The sequence below is a fragment of the Physeter macrocephalus genome, chromosome 18 (genome assembly GCF_002837175.3).
Source record: "Physeter macrocephalus isolate SW-GA chromosome 18, ASM283717v5, whole genome shotgun sequence".
In the NCBI taxonomy this organism is placed as follows: domain Eukaryota; kingdom Metazoa; phylum Chordata; class Mammalia; order Artiodactyla; family Physeteridae; genus Physeter; species Physeter macrocephalus.
The window spans coordinates 75,365,597-75,386,496 of record NC_041231.1 but is presented as its reverse complement, the minus strand read 5'-3'; the positions used below and the strand labels follow the sequence as shown (position 1 = coordinate 75,386,496).

Sequence of the window (20,900 nt, the reverse complement as noted above, 5' to 3'; positions counted from 1 at the left end):
AGATTTCTAATTTGGTACTTGGGGGGGCAGGGGAGAGTGGCCAGGTTTCTTTGTGTTTTTAAGCTCCAGAGGATTCTGATGTGTAGCCACCTGGGATCGAAAACAGTAAATATTAGTCCCCTTCTAAGCTAAGAGAGCAGTGCTTTGTCCACTCTTGATTTCCATGGTGGAAGAATAAGGTTCATGGATTTAGCCAGTGGTTCAGTATCAGAGGTGTGGGGAAAACTAGTAGAGTATTTCAACCTCTGCCCCCTTACTGTGGTGTTGAGTTCAAAGAGACAGACCTACTGTTGATTTTCTCCCTAGAGTGAATTCTGGGTCTGTCATAGGACTTGCTGCTTTCCCAAGAGTAAAAGATCTGGATTTTAGAAGGGGCTTGTTAAAACACCAGGAAAGCACTGGTTAAATATAATCTTTGTACCTTAGACTTGTGTTTTTATCGCATCTCAGTCTGAATGAGGCAGTTTCAAAAAGTATTTCACTTCTTTTGTATATGTGTAACAGACAAGTTCTCCATGTTGTTGGGGGTGGGGGCAGTGCCGGGGCCAAGTTCATTGTCAAACTTTTAGACTAAGACTTTTCTTGGAGCTTTGTTTCTGTCCACATACACACAGTAAAATTGAAGGGGAAAAAAAGGGAATGTCTATACAAAACAAAATGAGAGTGGAGTGGTAAGAGGAAACTTAGAATTAAAGTATTTTGCCTAACTATGCAAATTATCTTAACACTGGGTCAAAACATTGATTTTCTAGGCTGCGTCTACATTTTAAGTGATTAGGGTTAATTTTTTTCTTGGAGTATGAGCCTCGTTCATATTTCTTTAACAAAACCTGGTCTTGGGGAGGTCTGGCTGTGAGTGGAATTCAGCAGGGATGTGATAAAGTGCTTTGTCATTTGCAGATAGTCTTGGGGTCAAATTCCAATGACTTACCACACTTGAAGCCTGGGGAAAGGAGGCATGGCCTGATAATCAGAATGGACACATTATTCCTGGAAACCTAGTTAGAGTTTGGGAAACACCCAGAAATTCACGTGTGAAATTTTGCTTCTACAGAGGACTCAAACAAGCCTTTTCAGAAATGAGACTTTTGACACCATCCTGCCGTTGCCATCAAGTACCACATACTGACTATTCTTACATTATGTGTATCTGAACATTGAAATCCTACTTCTTGCCCTTTCCCCTTTAATCAAGGTGCTAATTGCCTATGAATTGGCACTTGGGATGTTTATATACCTTAGAAACAGATTTCTTGTGCCTTTTGTTTCATCCTCTGCCATACTTGTCTTCAGAGGAGGGAAAAGATACTCATTTACAACTTATCTCAGAAGAAAATATTTCATGAAGGTCAAGACCAAGGTGTGAAGTCTGCATGGGAGAGTTAGAACATCCCGTGCTGCCTAGGCAAGTTCTGGTTTAAGCCTTCCTCCCACTTTATATATTGTCATGGCTTGGTTCATAGCCTGGGACATCCCTATTCCTGGGACTTGTTCACTGTCCATAATAACTTCTAAATGTCCAAGTTCCTCAAAAAACTTGGTCACAGAAAGACTACACCACCTCTTTTATTAATGTTGCTGTTTTTCTTAAAAAAAGATCCCAACTTAAGATGCATTTCTGGACATATTTCAAAGATCTATGCAGACTTTGGGTCTGAGGCTCTTCGACCTAAGCAGCCCAACTGAGGGAATAATGTGGACCTTCAGCCCCACGGATGCCTGGTGTCCATATATGGTTGCCGTTTCCCTCTTCGCAGCTCACTTTCCTCTTTCCCAAGAGCAGCCTTAGAGGGAGGCACAGCTTAAATGATTTACAGCATAAGTGTATTTTCAGTCCTCGGAGGGCGTTGTGCAGTAGGATTGGTTTCGTGTCAAATGTCCGGCTCCAAGTGGTATCGGGAAGTCAGGCATGTCCCAGATGGCCACATGTGTCATTGCTGTCTCTTGGTGGCAGCAGACAGACCTTAGTGAGAAAACAGAAAGCATGTTACTGAGAGCCCTGCTGGCCCTAGACAGTGAAGGGTTTTCCTTTTGAGTTAGGGTTTCTTTGTGCCCTCCCCAGCAAGTGCCTGAATTTCTCCATAGTCTCCTGTGATTTCCGGTTTACTCAGGACTGGATTTGTTTCATTCATGTTTTGGTGTGGTTCGCACAGAGAAAGCCCCAGAAGAGATCTGCTTTAAATATGTTATCTTGAGTTAAATATATGGTTAAATCCTTTTCTGTCATTTTTCAAAAAGACGGAATAAGAAATATGAGACAAATTTTCTTTAACAAATGCTCATTTCTTGAGAGTATTTTAATTAAGCAGAGTTCTTTGGGGCTTTTAGATGACAACTTGATTTCATGCCAATTTTTTTTTAACTTGGTACATTTTAACCTTTCCCTTCAGGAATATGAGCAACTAAAATAGCGTACAGGGAAGCATGTTAATGGGTCCAGATAATACGGTTATGTACACTGATGGAAGGAGGCTTATAATGTGGAACATGTCCAATAATATTTTATTTAAAAATAATAAGACTTGAAGAACCTAGGAGCAGAACGGGAATAAAGATGCAGACCTACTAGAGAATGGACTTGAGGACATGGGGAGGGGGAAGGGTAAGCTGGGACAAAGGGAGAGAGTGGCATGGACATATATATACACTACCAAATGTAAAACCGATAGTGGGAAGCAGCCGCATAGCACAGGGAGATCAGCTCAGTGCTTTGCGACCACCTAGAGGGGAGGGATAGGGAGAGTGGGGGGGAGACGCAAGAGGGAGGGGATATAGGGATATAACTATATGTATAGCTGATTCACTTTGTTATACAGCAGAAACTAACACAATGTAAAGCAATTATACTCCAATAAAGTTATTAAAAAAAGAGAAATCTATACTGCGATACTACTTTATTACACCCACTAGGATAGCTATAATAAAAAAAAGATGAAATATAACAAATCCTGCTAAGGATGTGGAGAAATTGGAACACTCGTACACTGCTGATGGGAATTGTTAAATGGTGGAGGTGCTTTGGAGAATAGTCTGGCAGTTCTACAAGAAGTTGAACATAGGATTTACATATGACCCAGCAATTCCACTCCTATGAACATACCCCAGGAAATTGAAAACGTGTTCACACAAAAATTTGTACATAATTGTTCATAGCAGCATTATTCATTACAAAGTGGAAGACAGTCTGGAAGTTTCTTATAAAATTAAACATGTACCTGCTCTGTTATTCAGTAATTCCACTGCTAGGTATTTATCCAAGAGGGAAAAAAACCATACTGGCATGTGAATACTAGTAGCAGCTTTATTCATAATAGCTGAAAACAATCTGATTATCTATTAACCAGTGGATAGATAAACAACGTATGGTATATCCATATATATGAATGAACCAGTGATATAGACAACAACATGGATAAATCTCAAAAGTATTATTATAAGTGAAAGAAGCCAAATAGAAAAGAGTATATACCAGATGATTCAATTTATTTGAAATTCTAGAAATGGTATGGTCATAGGAAGTGGCGGAGTGGGAGGCATTGATAGCAAAAGGGGAGGGAAAATTTTAGGCTAATCAATGTTTTCTTTCTTGATTGCAGTGGTTGTGGTTATACAGATGTATGCATTTGTCAAAGCTCATTGAACTCAACTCTTAAAATATGTATGTTTATATTATATTAAATATTTCAATAAAGTTAATTTTATACAAGAAATATAAATATTGATGTTAAATATAAACATAAACATTTGAAAAATGCTCAATCTCACTATAAATAGAAGATTGAAAATGAAAACTACACTGAAATACTCATTCTCACCTATCATTTAGTAAAAATACAAAAGTTTGACAATATATTCAGTTAGTGATATTTTAGGAAACTAGCTTTCTCATACATTGCTGATGGAAGAAGAAAATGATGCAATTTCCACTAAGTAGTATCTGTCAATATCGACCAAAATTACAGATCTAGCTACCCCCAACCTCACAATCCCATTTCTGTGACTCTAACCTGTAGAAACACCCGCATAAATATGCAAAAGACTGGAAGCAACCTAAGTGTCCATCAATAGGAGACTGGTTAAATAAATTATAGTACATCCACACAACAGAATGCTGGCTGCTCTAAAGAATCAGGAAGATCTCTTTATATGATATAGAAGGACCTCCAGGAGCATTTTAGTTAAAAAGAAAGGAAGGAAGGTTGGAAAGAAGGAAGGAAGGAAGGAAGGAAGGAAGGAAGGAAGGGAGGAAGGAAGGGAGGGAGGGATATATGAATGACTGTGAACACATTTTCTGGATCATATGTTCCTGGAGAAGAGGTCCACAAGTGAAGTGAGAATAACATCTCCATTCACTCAATAGCTCTTGTCTAAACCCCTAGAGTCAAACTTGGCTCCTTCCCTTCCTTATACTACACATCAGACCCACCAGCAAAACTTCTGGGCTCTCTCTTCCCAACAATCCCAATCTACTTGGCACCAGCTCCACTGTTGTCACCATTGTCCAATCCACCGTCCTCCCCTGCCTAGTTTTTCAAGAGCCTCCAACCTGTCCTCCCTGCCTCTACCCTTTCTCTGCTGTAATCTATCATCAGAAAGGCAGCCAGAATTTTCCTTCCAAAACCCTCTGGTGACTCCCCTTGTCACTCAGAGTAAAAGTGAAAGCTCTGTCAACGGCTCATCAGGCCTAGGCGTGACCTGTGCCCACCTCCACCTCTCTTATCTCCCTCGCCACCAACTCCCCCCCACGCCCCGCCTACCCCTACGCCTCCCACCCCTACTCAGCATCATTCTCGTCCCACTGGGGGAAGCTGAAGAATGGCTCCCAAATAGGCCCATGCTCTAATTCCCAGAAACTTTGAAGCAAAAGGGACTTTGCCAAAGTGATTAAATTAAGGATCTTGAAATGAGGAGATTAACCTGGATTATCTTGCGGGCCCAAACTAATCACAGGTTTCCTTATAAGAGGGATGCAGAAGGAGTCAGACTGGAAGGCAAGGCGAAGCTGGGGGCTTCCCTGGAGTATAGCTCACCTTGTTATAAAGCAGTAACTAACACACCATTGTCAAGCAATTCTACTCCAATAAAAATGTTTAAAATATATATATATAAAAAAATAATATGACTTAGAAATGGACTTTTCCCTCAAACTGATTTATCTATTTTACTTGTTTATTTAGATTAGCAAAAGTATAACTCTCAGTTATCCAAAATTAAAGGCTCTTTTTAATCCTCCTTGAAATGCTTAATTTTTATAGCAGGTTTAGCTATTTAATTATTTGACTTAATGGACAACATACACATGCACACACACACGCACACACACACACACACACACACACATCCATCTCTGAGGTCTTGTTAGTTTGGCAGCTGGAAGAAGTGGCCTGTGACTTTGAAAGATGTTTAAGAAGAAAGTACACTAGAGTTAAAATTAGGTTACCAGTCATCATTCTGCAGAATCTATGTAGGGTTTATAATTACGAGTGACAGTCCCTATACTAATAAAATCTTCGAGGAATTTAAGTTAATTTTGTATTTTCAGAGGTCATCCTTAGAAATCTGTTTGTATTACTACTCACCACCACTCAGAGTGGTCTTATTTTGTGTGAGCAAAGTACCATGTGGCATTACCTGACCATAGTCTCACTGAATTCAGTGAATGGGTCCTGCTTTTTGTAAGAGATGGCCAAAAACTGTGTCTTCATGGATTGGTGAACGCTCAACTGGAGAATGATCAGGCACCCTGTGTGCATGTCTAATAGCAAACACCTGCCAACATCAAGCCCTGGAACACTTAGCGTTTCCAAAACGTGTCCACGAAGCAACGTCTCTTTAGACTATTACGAGTGAGAGACACCAAAAATAAGTTTAATATCTTCATGGAAGCATGCTGCTTTCATGTTTTATTAATATGTGAGGCGTTCCAGAATTAAAGCTGGATAAGAGGGTGGTGACGACCCTTTCTCTGTTATGGGAAAATCTGGATTGGTAACTCAGGTCTTTTTTTTTTTTTTAAAGAAGATGTTGGGGGTAGGAGTTTATTAATTATTTTTGCTGTGTTGGGTCTTCGTTTCTGTGCGAGGGCTTTCTCTAGTTGTGGCAAGCGGGGGTCACTCTTCATCGCGGTGCGCGGGCCTCTCACTATCGCGGCCTCCCTTGTTTCAGAGCACAGGCTCCAGACGCGCAGGCTCAGTAGTTGTGGCTCACGGGCCTAGTTGCTCCGCGGCATGTGGGATCCTCCCAGACCAGGGCTCGAACCCGTGTCCCCTGCATTAGCAGGCAGGTTCTCAACCACTGCACCACCAGGAAAGCCCGGGTAACTCAGGTCTTGTAAAGAGACTTAGTCATTGCACTTCTATGGGAGCAAACTAGATCAGATGAAATTCAAAAGGAGGTAGTAAAGGATCCTTTACCCTCTTTCCTGAGGGCAATCGGCCTGTTTCTCTAAGAGTAATTTACCCTCAGCAAGAGGCCAAATTGGCCTTAATCGTGTCCTAATTATTTGCTTAAATAGCTAATCTTTACTTCCAGTTCTCCTATCACATCTTGACATCTGTAGGAGGCTACTTCTGAGCTGCTGCCTAATTTACAAACATATTTTTAACCCTTTAAACATTGCTGTATAGCAGAACTTGTTGCTATATTATCCTCATTCCCGCATTCATCATTTTTCTGCGAGTTCTGATGAGGTCTTCTCAACATTAGGGAAATGTTCTTGCATTGTACATTCAGACAGCAATTATTGGTCTCCCTCAAAGCAGAACCATTTGTCTGAAAACACGAAAGCTTCTCTGGCCCCCAAAAAGTTGAATACAGATGCATTCGGGGACTTTCAAAAGTACCAAAAATGAAAAAAAAAAAAAAAAAAAAAAGCCCCTGTAGGAATGAAGAACCTGCATTAGAGAAAAATGGAATGGTAAGATTGCAAATGGGGTGGGGGCAGGGCGTCTAGAAGGTGTCCAGAGTTAGTAAGTCCGAACAGGTGGACATGGGGACATGCTTAGGGGACTGAAATGTCTTTGCTGTGCAGTAACAGGTCCTTGCACCATCTAAATCTTACTATGAAAGTCATTCTGTCTGATCAAAGCTTCTGGATTCCTGTCACCCTTGCACGCTCCGAGTTACGGGGAAGATCAGTTTGATATAAAAGGGTAGGAGAGAAAAAGATTTAGGGAGAGGAATTTAGAAGAAAGAAAAGAAGGAGGGATCTTCTAAGGATGTTTTCACAACCAACCAAAAACAGAGATGAAATCCTATCAAAGGAAAATCGACGAGACCTGACCTTCTACCCAAGTTAACAGTGAAAAGACTCACGTGAGGCTGAGCCCACTCGCCTACTTCAGGATGTCAGCCAACTTCTCGTCATAGTACAGGAAGTTCTCCTGAATGTCCTCCCAGGGCTCAAAGGCCTTGGATTCACCCTCTTCTTGCTCCACGAAATTCTGCCAGACGTACTCGAAGTCTTGGGGCTTCATGATGCGCAGTTTGCAGCCAGCCTCCTTCAGCTTCCTGAGAGCCGCCTGGATCTCAGGCTCCTCCCACATGAAGAGCCGCCCCGCCAGGAGGAGCAGGCGCAGGTTCTTGGTCTTCTTGAGGGTCCTGACGATGCGGTCAGCGCAAGCCGCGCAGGGGCTGGAGGACACGTACCAGGTGACCAGGTAGCGCAGGGCCGGGTCGAAGGCTGGCATGATGGTGTCGAAGAAGGCCTCCTCCGCATGGGCGGCGGCGTGCTCGTCCTCTAGGTATCCCCGCGAGGCCTGCACTTGGCCTCCCTTGCTCTGCGCTTCAACCACATAGCAGAGGAAGGTCTTGTTCCGCCCGGAGCTGTACTCCACATTCCGGAACTGAAACTTAAAGAAGTTGGCAGGCAGCCGCTCCCTGTGGGTCAAGGAGGCAAAGGCACAGGGAAGGAGAGAGAATGATGAGTTCTTGTTCTAGAGCTAGCATGGAGTGGATGGCTCTCCAGGATAAGTACCTCTGAGACACATTCACTCTCACTACCGAAACAGGACTTTCCTACGCTGACAGCAGTGACAAAAAGACACGAAGGAATTCACATGTTCATCTAAAGGAGAGGAGAGAATTTGGAGTGAGGTGTGTGTCCTGGACACCTCATTAGCACAGGTCTCCAAACACTCCACCTTCACTCCCAGCACACAACACATGCTCACATTTCTAAATCAGTGACTCTTTAACCTGGCTGTACATTAGAATCTGCTCGAGGAGCTACAAATGTCCATGCCCAGGCCCCACGCCAAGCCAATTAAATGAGAACATTTGGAGGAGGCCCAGGCATCAGCATTTTTTAAAAAGTGCTCCAGATGATTCTATGTGGCTAGGTTTGAAAAGCAGTGTTCAAATAGTAATTTTACAAAGTAGTAAGCCTGTAAAATATATCATGACAGAGCAAGAACATTTCATGCTTTCATATCTCTCCTTGTCAGTCACGGAAATTGCATCTTAGGTACGGCATGGCCTAAAACTTGCAGTCCCAGGCTCTCCCAAGGACTGTTTTTCTCAAGTCTTTTTCCTCAGGTGAAAGAAGGGTTGTCATGTAAGTGTCCAAGAATGTTTATCCTTGAGGCCAGACCAACTAAGGGTACCTTGATATGAATTAACTTATATCGTATTGACACATTTCAAAACCATAAAAGACTTGGCCTCTGCCTTCCAGATGCTTGTAATCTAGCAGCTAGATTATAGCTGGAAAGAAAAGATGTATATAAGACAGCTGAGAACAGTAGAGGACCACTAAAAATGAAGAGGTAGAGTGGAGGACATGTGATGAAGGTTCTTGAGAGTTTAGCCTTGACTCAGGAGCCAATAGAGAATTGTTACAGGTTCCTGAGGAAAGAAAGGTATAATGAAAGTGAGGTCCATGGAGGAGTACCGGGGTGGCTTTAGGCAGAGAGAGTGAAGCTGGGGAAAAGCCTGAAATTTAGAAAGCCCATTTGGTGTCTTAGAGCACCAGACTTGGTAATGAATATGTCCAAGGGGAGATGGATGATTAGGAAATGAAAGCAGCATAAAAAGGCCAGGTGTTTTGAAAAGTTTAGTAGTAATAAGGGGAGAAAAAGGAGAGGGCCTAAAGAAAGCATCAGAGGTGAAGATTGTTTTCATCTTTACGTGTATGTGCATGTTTTTCTAAAATAGGGAAGATTTGTGCAGGTTTGAAGTCCAAGGAGAATGAAGAGGCTGCAACAGGAAAGATTGAAAAGGTCAGAAGGAGAGGAGTGGATGAGTACCAGCTGGAGAGGCTGAATGTTTTCTTTTAAAAAATGTAGTCTCTGTGGTTGCCCCAGAAGATACCCTATGGCAACCATTAACTCTGCTCTTGCTTCTCTACACCCCTTCCCTTCCTCCAGAGAGGTCACCCAGCTCCCCGGGCTGCAGGGGGATCCCTGGTATCCCAGGGTCTTGGCTTCTTAGGGGTAAGTAGTAGGTGCCAAAGAGCTGAGGAAACTTGAGCTATTTTCCTGCAGTCCTCCCGTCCCCCATCACCAAATTTTCTCCAGCCAGCTTTCCATGTCCCTTGCTGTCAGGTTAAGTTTCCATTGTGGAGATGGATGTGTTTGGGGACCCAGCCCTGGGATTCCTTCGGGTACTATCTTTAGCTCCCTAAGTCCCTCTGTCCCTGGTTGAATGTGTTTATATTTACATAACATTTGGGGAGGATGGATGGCCTGATGATTCCCCTGTCCTCTTTCAATCCCTGCTGGGAATTCACTTACACTGGGCTTTCCCCCATTAAACTCACCCCACCAGACCACTCCTGAACTCAGCCAGTTGCTAAATGATCCCTTCATTTCCTAGAGTGACTTTTTTTTCTCCCAAGAAGCACAGAGCTTACCGTTCTTGCTGAAACTGTTTTTGTTTGTTTTTTAATTGGAGTATAGTTGCTTTACAATGTTGTGTTAGTTTCTGCGGTACAGCGAAGTGAATTAGCTATATGTATACATATATCCCTCTTTTTTGGATTTCCTTTCTTCAAGGCCTTTTGCCAGACCACTTCCCCAAGTCCAATCCAGAGCTAACTGTAGGATGGATTCTCAGGTAAAACTTTTGGAAGGATTCATGGCTGCTTGGTTGGCTTGGGGGCTTCAGCAATAGCTGCCTGCCTGTTGGTCCCTCAGGTTTCCTTCTGGAAACCCTGAGGTATTGCTCCAACTTTGCCAAGTACAGCCCAGCCAAGAGGACATGTGTGGCCCAGTGTGCAGTTGCAGGTTGGCTGGATGGTCTACAACTGATGCTTCTCTCAGCCCATCCTCCTCTTCTTTAGGCAAGAGGAGAGGACCCAGAGAAACCGGAAACCCAAGGGAGAGGAAGAATGTTCACCTCTCTATAAATATCAGTTTCCAACCCCGTGGGCCAACAGCCCCATGGTCTACCCTGTCCCTCAGCAGGGCCCTCTGGACTAGGGACCTCAGGAAGGGAAGTGCATTCAAGGGGCAAGGGAAAGTCACGGAAGGTCTTGGCTCCCAGTCTTTCCTTGGGCTTGCTCAGAGACTGAGCTTGCTTGGCTTCCCAGTGGGATTCTTGGTCTTCTAGAAGGAGCATACAGGTTGAATGAGGTTCTTTGGGCTTCCCACAGACTGAAACAGCTCAGCCCTGGAGGGCTACCAGGAGAACAGAGGCAGTAGAGGTCTGAAATTTCTCCAGAGAGCTAGACAACATGGCCATCTTGGGTTATATTATAGAATCACATAACACTATTATGCCCACTAGTGGAAGGAAGGAAATAGTGACAGAGATTTCATAGATAATCACAAACATCTTTTATTTTCTAGTAGCATGATATGCCCAAGTACCACATTTACTTATATTATAGCCCATTGCTGTCAACCCTAGCAGATATTTTACTGCTAAAGTGTGTGTGTGTGTGTGTGTGTGTGTGTGTGTGTGTGTTGGTCAGGAGAGAGATGCTGATGGTAGATTTCTTCACCTGGACTCAGTCCCTTCTTCAAGCACAGAAACCAACAACATGATTCCTACCCCCTCCTGCCAACTTCAGCACCTCCTTAGGCACCACTTCCTCATAATTTCTGCAGACAAGGCCATTCATACTTCATTTGCTTAGACCCCGGTTTCTGGGCATTGCAATTCTCTAGGCAGGAAGTGGAGAATCCTTATATCTAGAAAAAAGGGGGACAAAGTTCTGCTTGATGGAGGGAGAAGAGATGTGAGTCAATGCAATGTATATATATATATATATATATATATATATATATATATATACACATATACATATATATATATACATATACTCTCACTTTCACATTAAAAAACATTTGCATTTCCTAAGCATAAATCTAGACAGTGAAAGGAAGCAACCTGGAGGGCAGTGGAAGCTAGTCCAAGTTTAAACATTTGCCCCCAAATAATCCATGGAGTGGAAAATCTACTCACAGGTAATTGAGGGTTGACCCGTTTCCGCTTTGCTCACGAGACCTTTCGTGACCTACTTGAAAGAGGCAGAATTGCCAGTTTCAGTTTCCTTTTCCCTTTTTCAGACCACTTTTCAAAGAAGATGCTAGGAGTGGGCATCGTCAAAAGGAGGAGTGTAGCGAAGCAGAGAGTTCTAACAGCCGGACTTCCTAGAGCTCAGAAGGGGTTTGAGGAACTGCTGGCTCCTGACTGGCAGTTCTGGACGGGATTCTGAAAGCCCTGGGCCCGCCCTGTTTCCCGGGGAAACACCATCTCTGCACATGAGCTTCCACCTTCCCCCAACCCTCAGCGGAGGCCAGAGTGGCCAGAGTCAGTGGCCGTCTTCTGTTCTTTATAGAACAAACTTTGCCAGCCTGCTCCAGACTCCAGGTGAGGGGTGAGGGGCCATGGCATTAACAGTGGTGTCGAAGGCCCCTTACTCTTTGCCTGGCCCTTCTCTGAACTCTGCTTCTCCTCTCTGTTCCTCACATGGGTGGAGTAAACTACTGGGGGCTAGAGAAGTGGTTGGAAGGAGACTCGTCGCCTGTGCCATTTATCTCTATTCTAGAATAACCCCTTTGATAGCAGGTTCAGCTTATGTAAAATCATACACAACATAACTAGAGATAAAGACAAACACACAGCAAGGGGAGCTGCCAGGCAGAGCTGCAGTTGGGGTGGAGACATGGGGAGCCAACCCGTTCCGGTGCCCCAGAGCTTCCCTCAAGCATGCTGAGTTCAGAGGCAGGCATGATCCAGTGGAATTCTCTTGTGAGCCTAGCGCTGCTGGATCTTCATATATATATCCTGAACTTCTCTCCTCAAGAAGCCTTCCCCCCAATTAATTCCCTACCCGAATGTCTGGCAGAGAGCCTACCACACAATAGGTGGTCAATCATGAGTTCACTCACTTATTCAGCAAATGTTTATTGAGTACCAGTTAGGAGCTGGGTACCATTCTTGGTGCTAGGGAGAAAGCACCTAAAAGGCAGAGTCCCCGTCCTCATGGAGGTTAAATACTTCTGGGGGAAACAGGCAGTAAACAAATGACTCCTATTCAGAAAATATTTGTTGAATATAAAAGACTCTTCTTTATGGCCTTTTTAGATGCACTTGCATGATGCAAGTCAGACAGTCTTGGGGTTCACACCCTACTCCATCCACTAGCTTTGGGCAAATTATTTCTCCCTCTGAGGATTGGTTTCCTCAGCTGAAAGATAGGTTGAGTAACGCAACCTCTCAGATTTTGGACAGCAGTCGACACTCGAGAAGTTAAACCTGGTACCGATGGATGGTACCTTCTCCGGGCCTCAGATCTTACCCCTTAAGCACATCCCTCCTCTGCTCTCCTGCTCCTGTTCAGAGGGTTCTCTCTTTCAGTGCTGTGCTGGTTTAACACCCAGCTCTCTGAAAGAAATTGTTTTTAAAAGCCTTGATTTCTAACATTTGCTGATTCCTGTAAACACACCCCATTATGGAGATTTCAGGAAACCAACAGGATTTAGTGAACACAGACTTGGTAAGAGATGCACCTGATTGACTCTCAGCTGAGAGGCATGAGCGGGCCTGGGCACACTGCCACAGTTATAGACCTTTCTCTAGCACTTTCTACCACATTATTTTTAATGTTCTTAGGTCTGCTTTCTATTTTTTTTTTTGGCCATGCCACGAGGCTTGTGGGATCTTAGTTCCCCGGCTAGGGTTTGAACCCAGGCCCTTGGCAGTGAAAGCTCCGAGTCCTAACGACTAGACCGCCAGGGTATTCCCTTAGATCTGCTTTCTATCCCGAGTGCCCTATTCAAACCAGAATCACGATAAGTGGGCATGTCTCTCCTTATTCCTACCCGGTACTCCCTTCTCCCCCCAGCCTGTTTCCTGAAAAGCCATCTGCGGTTCTAGTTGGGGGCCCTGTTCTAAGGGTCAGTGTGGCTAGGCCTCTCCCCCATGGGAGTCCAGGCTCTGCTGGTCCTTTGACGCCAGGGCGCCTGGAGAGCGAAAGAGAGGAAAGCCGTTCCATTTTCCTGTCCCCGCACAGACACAGCCACACCTCTAGGCTATTTTAAGCTGTCTGTTTACTCGGAGGGGCCCAGGAGACAGATCTCCACAGCTGTTCCTTGTGGCCGGGAAACAAGAAGGGCTCCACCTCCCTCCTGAACTGCTCTCAGAGCGCCCAGAAAGCTGCCCTACTGTGCCTCTTTTTCTGAGCCTTGGGTCAGGGAAGCCTCTGAGCCTCACCATCTCTAGGATGGAGAGAGGTGGAGCTCTGTTTGGGAGACCAGTGGAAAGGATGCTAGGGTGGAGTCAGAAAACTTGCCACTTACTGGTTCTGTGGTCTTGGAGCAGTGACTGGATCTCCCCTACTCTCAGCTTCCCCATCTGTAGAGCGGCAATGATATAGCTCCTCTCCTGGCCTTGTGCCGAGCCTTGAATGCATTCAGGCCTATGAAAGTGTGCCGGGATTATAAAGCTCCAGACACATGCAAGTGACATCGGAGGATTTAAGCTTTCAAAACCAACCACCCTGAGACCTCAAAGTATGTTCAACTCAACAAACATACTCTAATTCTGTTCTGAAGCAATCCTGCCCCTGTGCCGGGGAGATCACAACACTGCGCAGAGTGGGTGTGCATGTGCCCGTGTGTGTATGTGACCCAGGCCAGCATGGACCAGCATGTTTAGGTGTTAGAAAAAGGATCTCCTTCCACAGAGAGCCACTGGAATCAAGGATTCTCCTGTCCTGGTGGCCCTAGGCTCTCCCTGTGAGTGTATTAATCTGTGCCCCACTGCTCCTTTAATGCTGGGTTGAAGGTGACATTACTTGGTTGGCCATGGGTGAGTGCAAGTTCAGGGGCTGTTTCCTGAAGCCTTGCCTCAGGAACTATCAGGAACTAGGATGCATTTCCCTCAGGTTCTCTTAGAAATCGGAAAATATCTGAGTTGGAAGGGACCTTGGGAATCAACTAGCATAACTTCTTCATGTTACAAATGAAAAAACTGCAGCCAGGACTGGAAAAGCACTTGCCCAGCTTCAAACAGCAAGTCCAAATTGCCTCCCAGGGCCCCTTCTGCCCCTTGAAGGCATCAGGCCTCCATTCTTCCTGAAGTTTCTCTTCCTGTGGCCCTTTGTCTGCTGTGGGCATTGTTGGAGACTCCCGTGAAGGAATCCTAGTGGCCCCACGTACTCCCTTCTTATTCTTTGATTAGGAACTTAGCAGAATCTTCTGCCAAAGGGACAGAGAGGGAAGAGGAGGAAGACAGCTTGGTTTCATTCCTGGAAGTGGCATAATCTGGAAAAGACAGGGGGACCCTGTGTGCAGCCCCCTCTTTGGAGCCTCAACACTCTTCGCTCTAGATCCTGCTTCCTCCAGGCTGTGGCTGAGGGTGTTGGAACCCCTCCTCTGCCCAGAAGCTCTGGGCCTGGCCTGGAACTTCTCTGTTGTTTCCCTGCGGGGCGGATGTAGGCAGCCCCTGGGGAGACTCAGAAATGATTCAGCAAGCAAAAAAAAAAAAAAAAAACGCTTCTCACTCTAGCTTGGGAAAGGATGGATCTGTCTCTCCTGTCTTAGGATCTTCTACTACAGGGAGAAGCTCTAAAGAAAGAGTGAGAGACATACAGGTAGAGGAGAGGCCCACTCAGAAGCAGAGAGAGATGTTGAGGGAGGAGCTATTTTGGGACCATGTTGAAAGGTACAGGTGGCATCCCATGTTTTTACCAAATTCCCTGGGATTAAACAACCTCTACCCAGAGAGGCAAGTGATGCCTCAGGGGTAGTTTCCTCCTCTGGGCCCTGGCCTCCACGGAGTTCCCCCCACCTCCCCTGACTGGAGGTGTCTGAGAAGCCAAGAGAGATTTGCTGCTGCGTCCCCTGCAGCCCCTGCTGTGCACATCTGTGCACTCTCGTGGCTGCAGCATGGTGACCCCAATCCCAAGTCCCCCCAGCCTGTCCCCAGCCGGTGCTCTTCTAGGGAGGAGGAGCCCAGTCCACACCCAGCTCTCACCCTGTGACGATCTCAAAGGGCGGCAGCTCCACCAGTTCCTTCAGCTTCTTGGGGTCCTCCAGGTTGTCCAGATCCTCGCCATCCTGCGAGGTAGGCGCCGCGGCCGCAGCGGTCTCTTCTTTCTGGGCCATGGAGGGGCTGAGGCTTGGGAGTCGCTGAGAGAGAGGAGAGGCGGCGGGTCTGGGCCAAGGCCTGGCGGCAGAGTCCCAAGCAGCTGTCAGCAGCTAAATCTGCCTGGGGGTGACAGGAAAAGGATCTGTCAGTCCAGGAGTGTGCTCAGCCGCTGGCCCACAGGCTTTATAACCAGAGGCCCCTCCCCCAGGCTCTCTCGCTCTGTCTTTTTTTAATTGAGTGACGGCGGGTGCCGGGATGGGGGGAATGGAAAAATCTGGCCATCGGTATCCCCTATTTATCAGCAGCAGACAGGAAGCTGGCAGGTGGGGATGGCTTGGCCTGCTCTCCCTCCCCACACCAGGGCACACATGTATTCATATTCTCTTTCTTCTCCCCCTCCCTCACCATGTATCCGTCACCTTTCTTTCCCACCCAGCTCGCCTGGGGATAGTGAGTTTTCGGAGGGAAGCTCTCTCAGAGGTGTAAGCAGGACAGGCTTGTGTTGAATGGGGCCTTTGCAAAGAGACCCAGGCCAGCTTGTTTGGGGAGACTTGGGGAGGCTTGGGTTCAGGGAAAGAAGGTCCTGAGACAGGGGGCGATAAGTAGTGCAAATTGGGAAAGAAACTGTGAGTTGTTACTCAGAGGGAGTGGATGCTGATTTACCTGTTATGATACATAAGCAATGTCACGTCGACTGGGAGCCTCCAGAAGTAACACTATTGCCATTTACTAAGCTTAGTTTTGGAAATAGGCCAGGCAGCGAGTTTAGTGTTTTATATGTGAAATTGGACTTAATGCTCTCAATAGTCCTGGGAGGCAATGTGGAAACCACATGAGGAAACCAAGATGCACAGAAGGGTTAAGGGCCTTTTTTACGGTCATAAGCCCCCAAATGGCAGGGCCAGGATTAAAACCAGGCCTTTTCACTCCTGAGGCCAAATGTCCAACTGCCATGTACGTTCCCTCTCAGTTGGTCCTTTATTCATTTAACAAATATTTATTGAGCATCTACTATATGCCAGGGGCTGTTTCAGGTACTGGGGTATGGCAAAGAACAAAACAAATGAAAATCCTTGCCCTCACGGAGCTTGAGGGGGTTGAATAATATACAGGATAAGTAATATATATGGTCTATTTGGTGGTGCTAAGGAGAAAAGGCAGGGAAGGGGGACAGAGTGACATTTTTTGTTCGTTTGTTTGTTTGTTTGTTTTTTGTGTGTGTGTGGTACACGGGCCTCTCACTGTTGTGGCCTCTCCCGTTGAGGAGCACACGCTCTGGACGCACAGGCTCAGCGGCCATGGCTCACGGGCCCAGCCGCTCCGTGGTATGTGGGATCTTCCCGGACTGGGGCAGGAACCCGTGTTCCCTGCATGGGCAGGCAGATTCGCAACCACTGCGCCACCAGGGAAGCCCCTAGAGTGACATGTTTTTATAGGGTGGCCAGAGAAGAACTTTGAAAAAGGAAATAATTGAGAAAAGATCTGAAGAAGGTGAAGGAAACAGTCATAGGGTTATCTAAGGGGAAAGTGTTCCAAGGAGGGGAAAAGCAGGTGCAAAGGTCCTGAGGTGGGAGATTTCCTGGTGTGTTTGAGGAACAAGTAAGGGCATACACATGGCTGGAGAGTCCTAGGAGATGAGGTCAGAGAGATCAACAAAGGCTAAGTAGGCTGGGGCCTTAGGGACGGTTATAAGGACCTTGGCTTTTTCTCTGAGTGAGATAGGAAGCCATTATCTTTGAAAAGATGGGACACATGGTCCGACATAGTTTTGTAGGATCACCCAGGTTGCTTTGTTGAGGACAGAGCAAAGGTGAGAAACAGCAGAGGCAGAAGGACTGGTTTTAAGACCTATTGAAACGAATGAGAGGTGACTGGGGCCCCTGGAATAATCCCTGAGCTGGAAGAGCATCGGGAGGGGCTGGATGATTTTTGCAGTTGACACGGTGGGTGCTTAGCCGGGGCCATGGGTTTTCGTGTCTGGGGCAGTGCAAACATTCTAGGACATTCTCAGGGCAATAGAAGTGTGGGTCAGAGTCACCTAGATGTTGAAAATGAGGAACCTAAGAACGCCGGGGACCTGATCTGAACACAGCTCCCAGTGCAGGTGGGTGGTGGGAATGAGAAGGTAGGGGACCCCTTCCATGGTCAGGGTAGAGAATAGGAGTTAGGATGATTTGGAGGACTTGGGGCTCTCCCCTCTGGAGAGTTCTGAGCAGCATTGTGTCCTATGAGTAAGCTGTCCAAGCATTTTGGTTTGCCCAGGATAATCATAGTTTATATCCGTTGTCCAGGCATAATTGCTACTGCCTTCCCTTTCACTCCCAAAGTGCCCCAGTATAGATGAACTATATGGTCACCCTACCTATTAGGCTTATTACTAAAAGCATTCTTATCCAGAAGTTATTTTTTTTTATTCAGTCATTTTTCCAGGGATGTAAAGCGCAGGGTAGCGGTAGTAGTGCCTGTGTCCACAAAGCAAGGCAGTGATAACTGATAAATAGCAAACACACATTGTTATTATTATCATCACACAAACATACAACATTTAAATGCAAAGAGTTTACTTCGTTCTTTTATTTTATCAACATTTATCTAGGGCTCCTACATGCCAGGCACTACTGTAGTAAACACCAAGAATCCAGAGAGGAATAAGGTGCTGCCTCGCCAGGAGCAGCTCCCAGTTTTTATAGCATTTGGGGTCTTTCAGGCACTCAGGCTCTCATTATCGCCTTTGGTCTTCATGCCAGTCTCACGCGGGTGTGTATTATTGTCTTCATTTTGCAGCTCAGGGCCCTGCAGCTCAGAACGGTGATTTGTATAAGATCACACAAAGATTTAAGTCCAGGTCTTCTGAGCCTACACTCTTATTTCCAGGGCTGCACCCAGCTCGTTCTGATGAATACATCTTTAAAGCATTCCGGTCGCAGCTACAGTGATGTGCTTGGATCGACTAAGGAAGAGTAAAATGTCTTGCAGGGAGGAAAGTGGGGAGAAGGGATCCTTTCAGCTCACTGTTCCCTTGTGGGGAAGACTTCCTCCCTGAGGATAGGTTCTTATATTTTGGCTGTAGTGTATACCCTGGATTGGGAGTAAAAAAAAAAAAAAAAAAAAAAAATCCATGTTCATATCCACATCTCAATCCTTGATTCACTGTGTGATCTTGGCCAAATCACTTAGCATCTCTGGGTGGGCCTCAGTGTTCCCACCTGCGATGCAGGCTGAGTTATTGCTCTCTATTCCAGGATGGTAAAGGGATGAAAATGAGGAAGCAGGGCTGGCTCCTGAAGACCTGCAGGGTGGAATTGAACAGTGTGGAAATTTTCTGACTCTGAGTGATGTTGGGAGATGGTCAGCAAGCTGGTCCTCTCTGAAGATGTGACCCGTCACTCCTACCACATCCGTACACTTTTACCTTTGACATGTGGGAGAGTGCCCTGGACGCTCCCTGGACTGATGACTGACAGTTTCCTTTTCCACTGCTCCTTTCCAACCCTTCTTCCCTGGAGGCCCCCTGACTCACCCTGGCTATTTATGGCACCTCTTGGGGGCACAAATTCCTGCGTGGTCCGTGGCTCTCCTTTCCAAGTCAGTCCAATTTCCCCTGCTGGCCCCAGAGCGCAGTAGCTAATCTGGGGGATCAGGTGCCAGGAGCCGGACTCCTGCTGCTGCAGCTGCCACTATACTCTTTTTAGTGCAGGCATTCCTAACCCCCCCCCACCCCCGGGTTAACACTGCTGGGTACGTTTCTATCAATACAACCCTTTTGCAGAAGAGGAAACTGGGAAATAAGGTATCTATTTATTTCAGTGGGGTCAGTGGAGTGCTGGGATTTGAACCCAAGTCTGTCAGCCTCCAAGTTCCATGCTTTTCTCACTGGGTTATGCTGCCTGGAATTCAGTAACATGAGAGCTGACACAGGCCCAACCCTCCCTGGGGCTTGACGTGGCTCTAAGCAGGTCACGTAAATGAACTCATTTACTCCTCATAAGGATGTCGGGGTAGGTACTATTATTATCTTCATTTTATTGGTGAAGAAATTGAGATCAGAGAGGTTAAGTGACTTGCCCCCAAAGTCACACAGCTAGTGAGAGCAGAGCTTTGTGCTTCCAGAGTCTTAACTCCTTTACCATTTAGTCCCAACTGCTACCAGGACCCCTGAGGCCAGGCTCTGAGGGAGGAGGGGCAAGAAGGGGACCAGGGGGAGAAGGAGTTCTTGCAGGGAGATTGGGCTCTGGAAGCAATTAGTATATGAGGTGTGTGTGTGTGTGCGTGTGTGTGTGTGTGTGTGTGTGTGTGTGTGTGTGTGTGTGTGAAGGGGGTATAGGCATAGAGACACCAGACAGCGGGTGAGTGGGGATGGAAACCCAAAAGGGAATTCTCCCAATCTGTCTCTGTAGGCCCCAGCCCCTCTCTGTATCTGGGAGGAGCTGGGTTAGGCCCAGGGTAAGCTGCAACTTGCCTCTCGCTGCCCCATCTCCCACGGTCATTTCAGAAAATATTCCAAGGTTCTAGGAGGTGGCTGAGAGGAGGAGACAGGGTCAGGCACAGCTATTCCTTGGGTCTCGGCGGGCTGCCGAGCTGCCGTCCCTGGGAAGGGAGTAGAGAGGCCAGGGTGGGGTGGTGGGCTGGAGGAAAATAGCAGCCTCACCAGGGGAAGGTTTACATTCTCACTCTGCGACGGAAGATACCTTGGGAGCCCGTTGACAGAGTGGGTGCTTTACGTGCAGGGACAGCTGGGACCCCAACAATGCATTGCCCCAGAGACCCAGCCCTGGCGTGCTCGCCCCTCGGTCACTACCAAGACGAGGTACACAAACAACGGGCCACGGGCACCAGGCACTGCCCTGGCGGGCAGGAGCCTGCCCCCGCTAGCAACCGCTCTGTTGACATAAACACACGGGTGTCCAAGAGCCTTGGCAGGGTGTGGGATGGGGGCCAAGGGTCTCCAGAGTCTGAGGCCAGGAAGGAAGGAGGCTCTAGAGTCACAAGGCAGGCGGGAGTTTCCAATCTCCTCCTGTGCAGGACATCACGGTTGGCTGGCCGTGCAGGACACACCGCCCTGGGGAAAATGGTGACACCTGGGACTTTATTCCTGGTCACCGCGGTCTTCCATTCCAGTGGCCACTCCTGGCACTGCCCGGCTCCCGCGGCTGGTGCTTTGAGTCTTTGAGGAGAGCGATCTGATAAGAATCATGCCCATTAAGGTGACTAATAGTGTTCCCCTTTGAAAGGGTTTTTGCAGGGCCGAAGAACCTACTGGGAGAAAGCGATAAACTTAACAATCAACTTTTTTTTTTTTTTTTTTTTTTTTTTTGGCAGTACGCGGGCCTCTCACTGTTGTGGCCTCTCCCGTTGCGGAGCAC

The 20,900-nt window shown here is 46.6% G+C and overlaps 1 protein-coding gene across 1 annotated transcript; it reads right to left on the bottom strand.

Moving 5' to 3' along the window:
- Positions 1-1,550: 1,550 nt before the first annotated feature.
- Positions 1,551-15,720, bottom strand: APOBEC2 (apolipoprotein B mRNA editing enzyme catalytic subunit 2). Its single transcript, XM_007118417.4, has 3 exons — positions 15,424-15,720; positions 7,315-7,878; positions 1,551-1,963 (listed from the first exon to the last, which is right to left on the bottom strand). Exons 1-2 carry the CDS (start codon positions 15,552-15,554, stop codon positions 7,335-7,337), a joined length of 675 nt encoding a protein of 224 aa, XP_007118479.1. The 5' UTR covers positions 15,555-15,720; the 3' UTR covers positions 1,551-1,963; positions 7,315-7,334.
- Between the last annotated feature and the right edge of the window lie 5,180 nt (positions 15,721-20,900).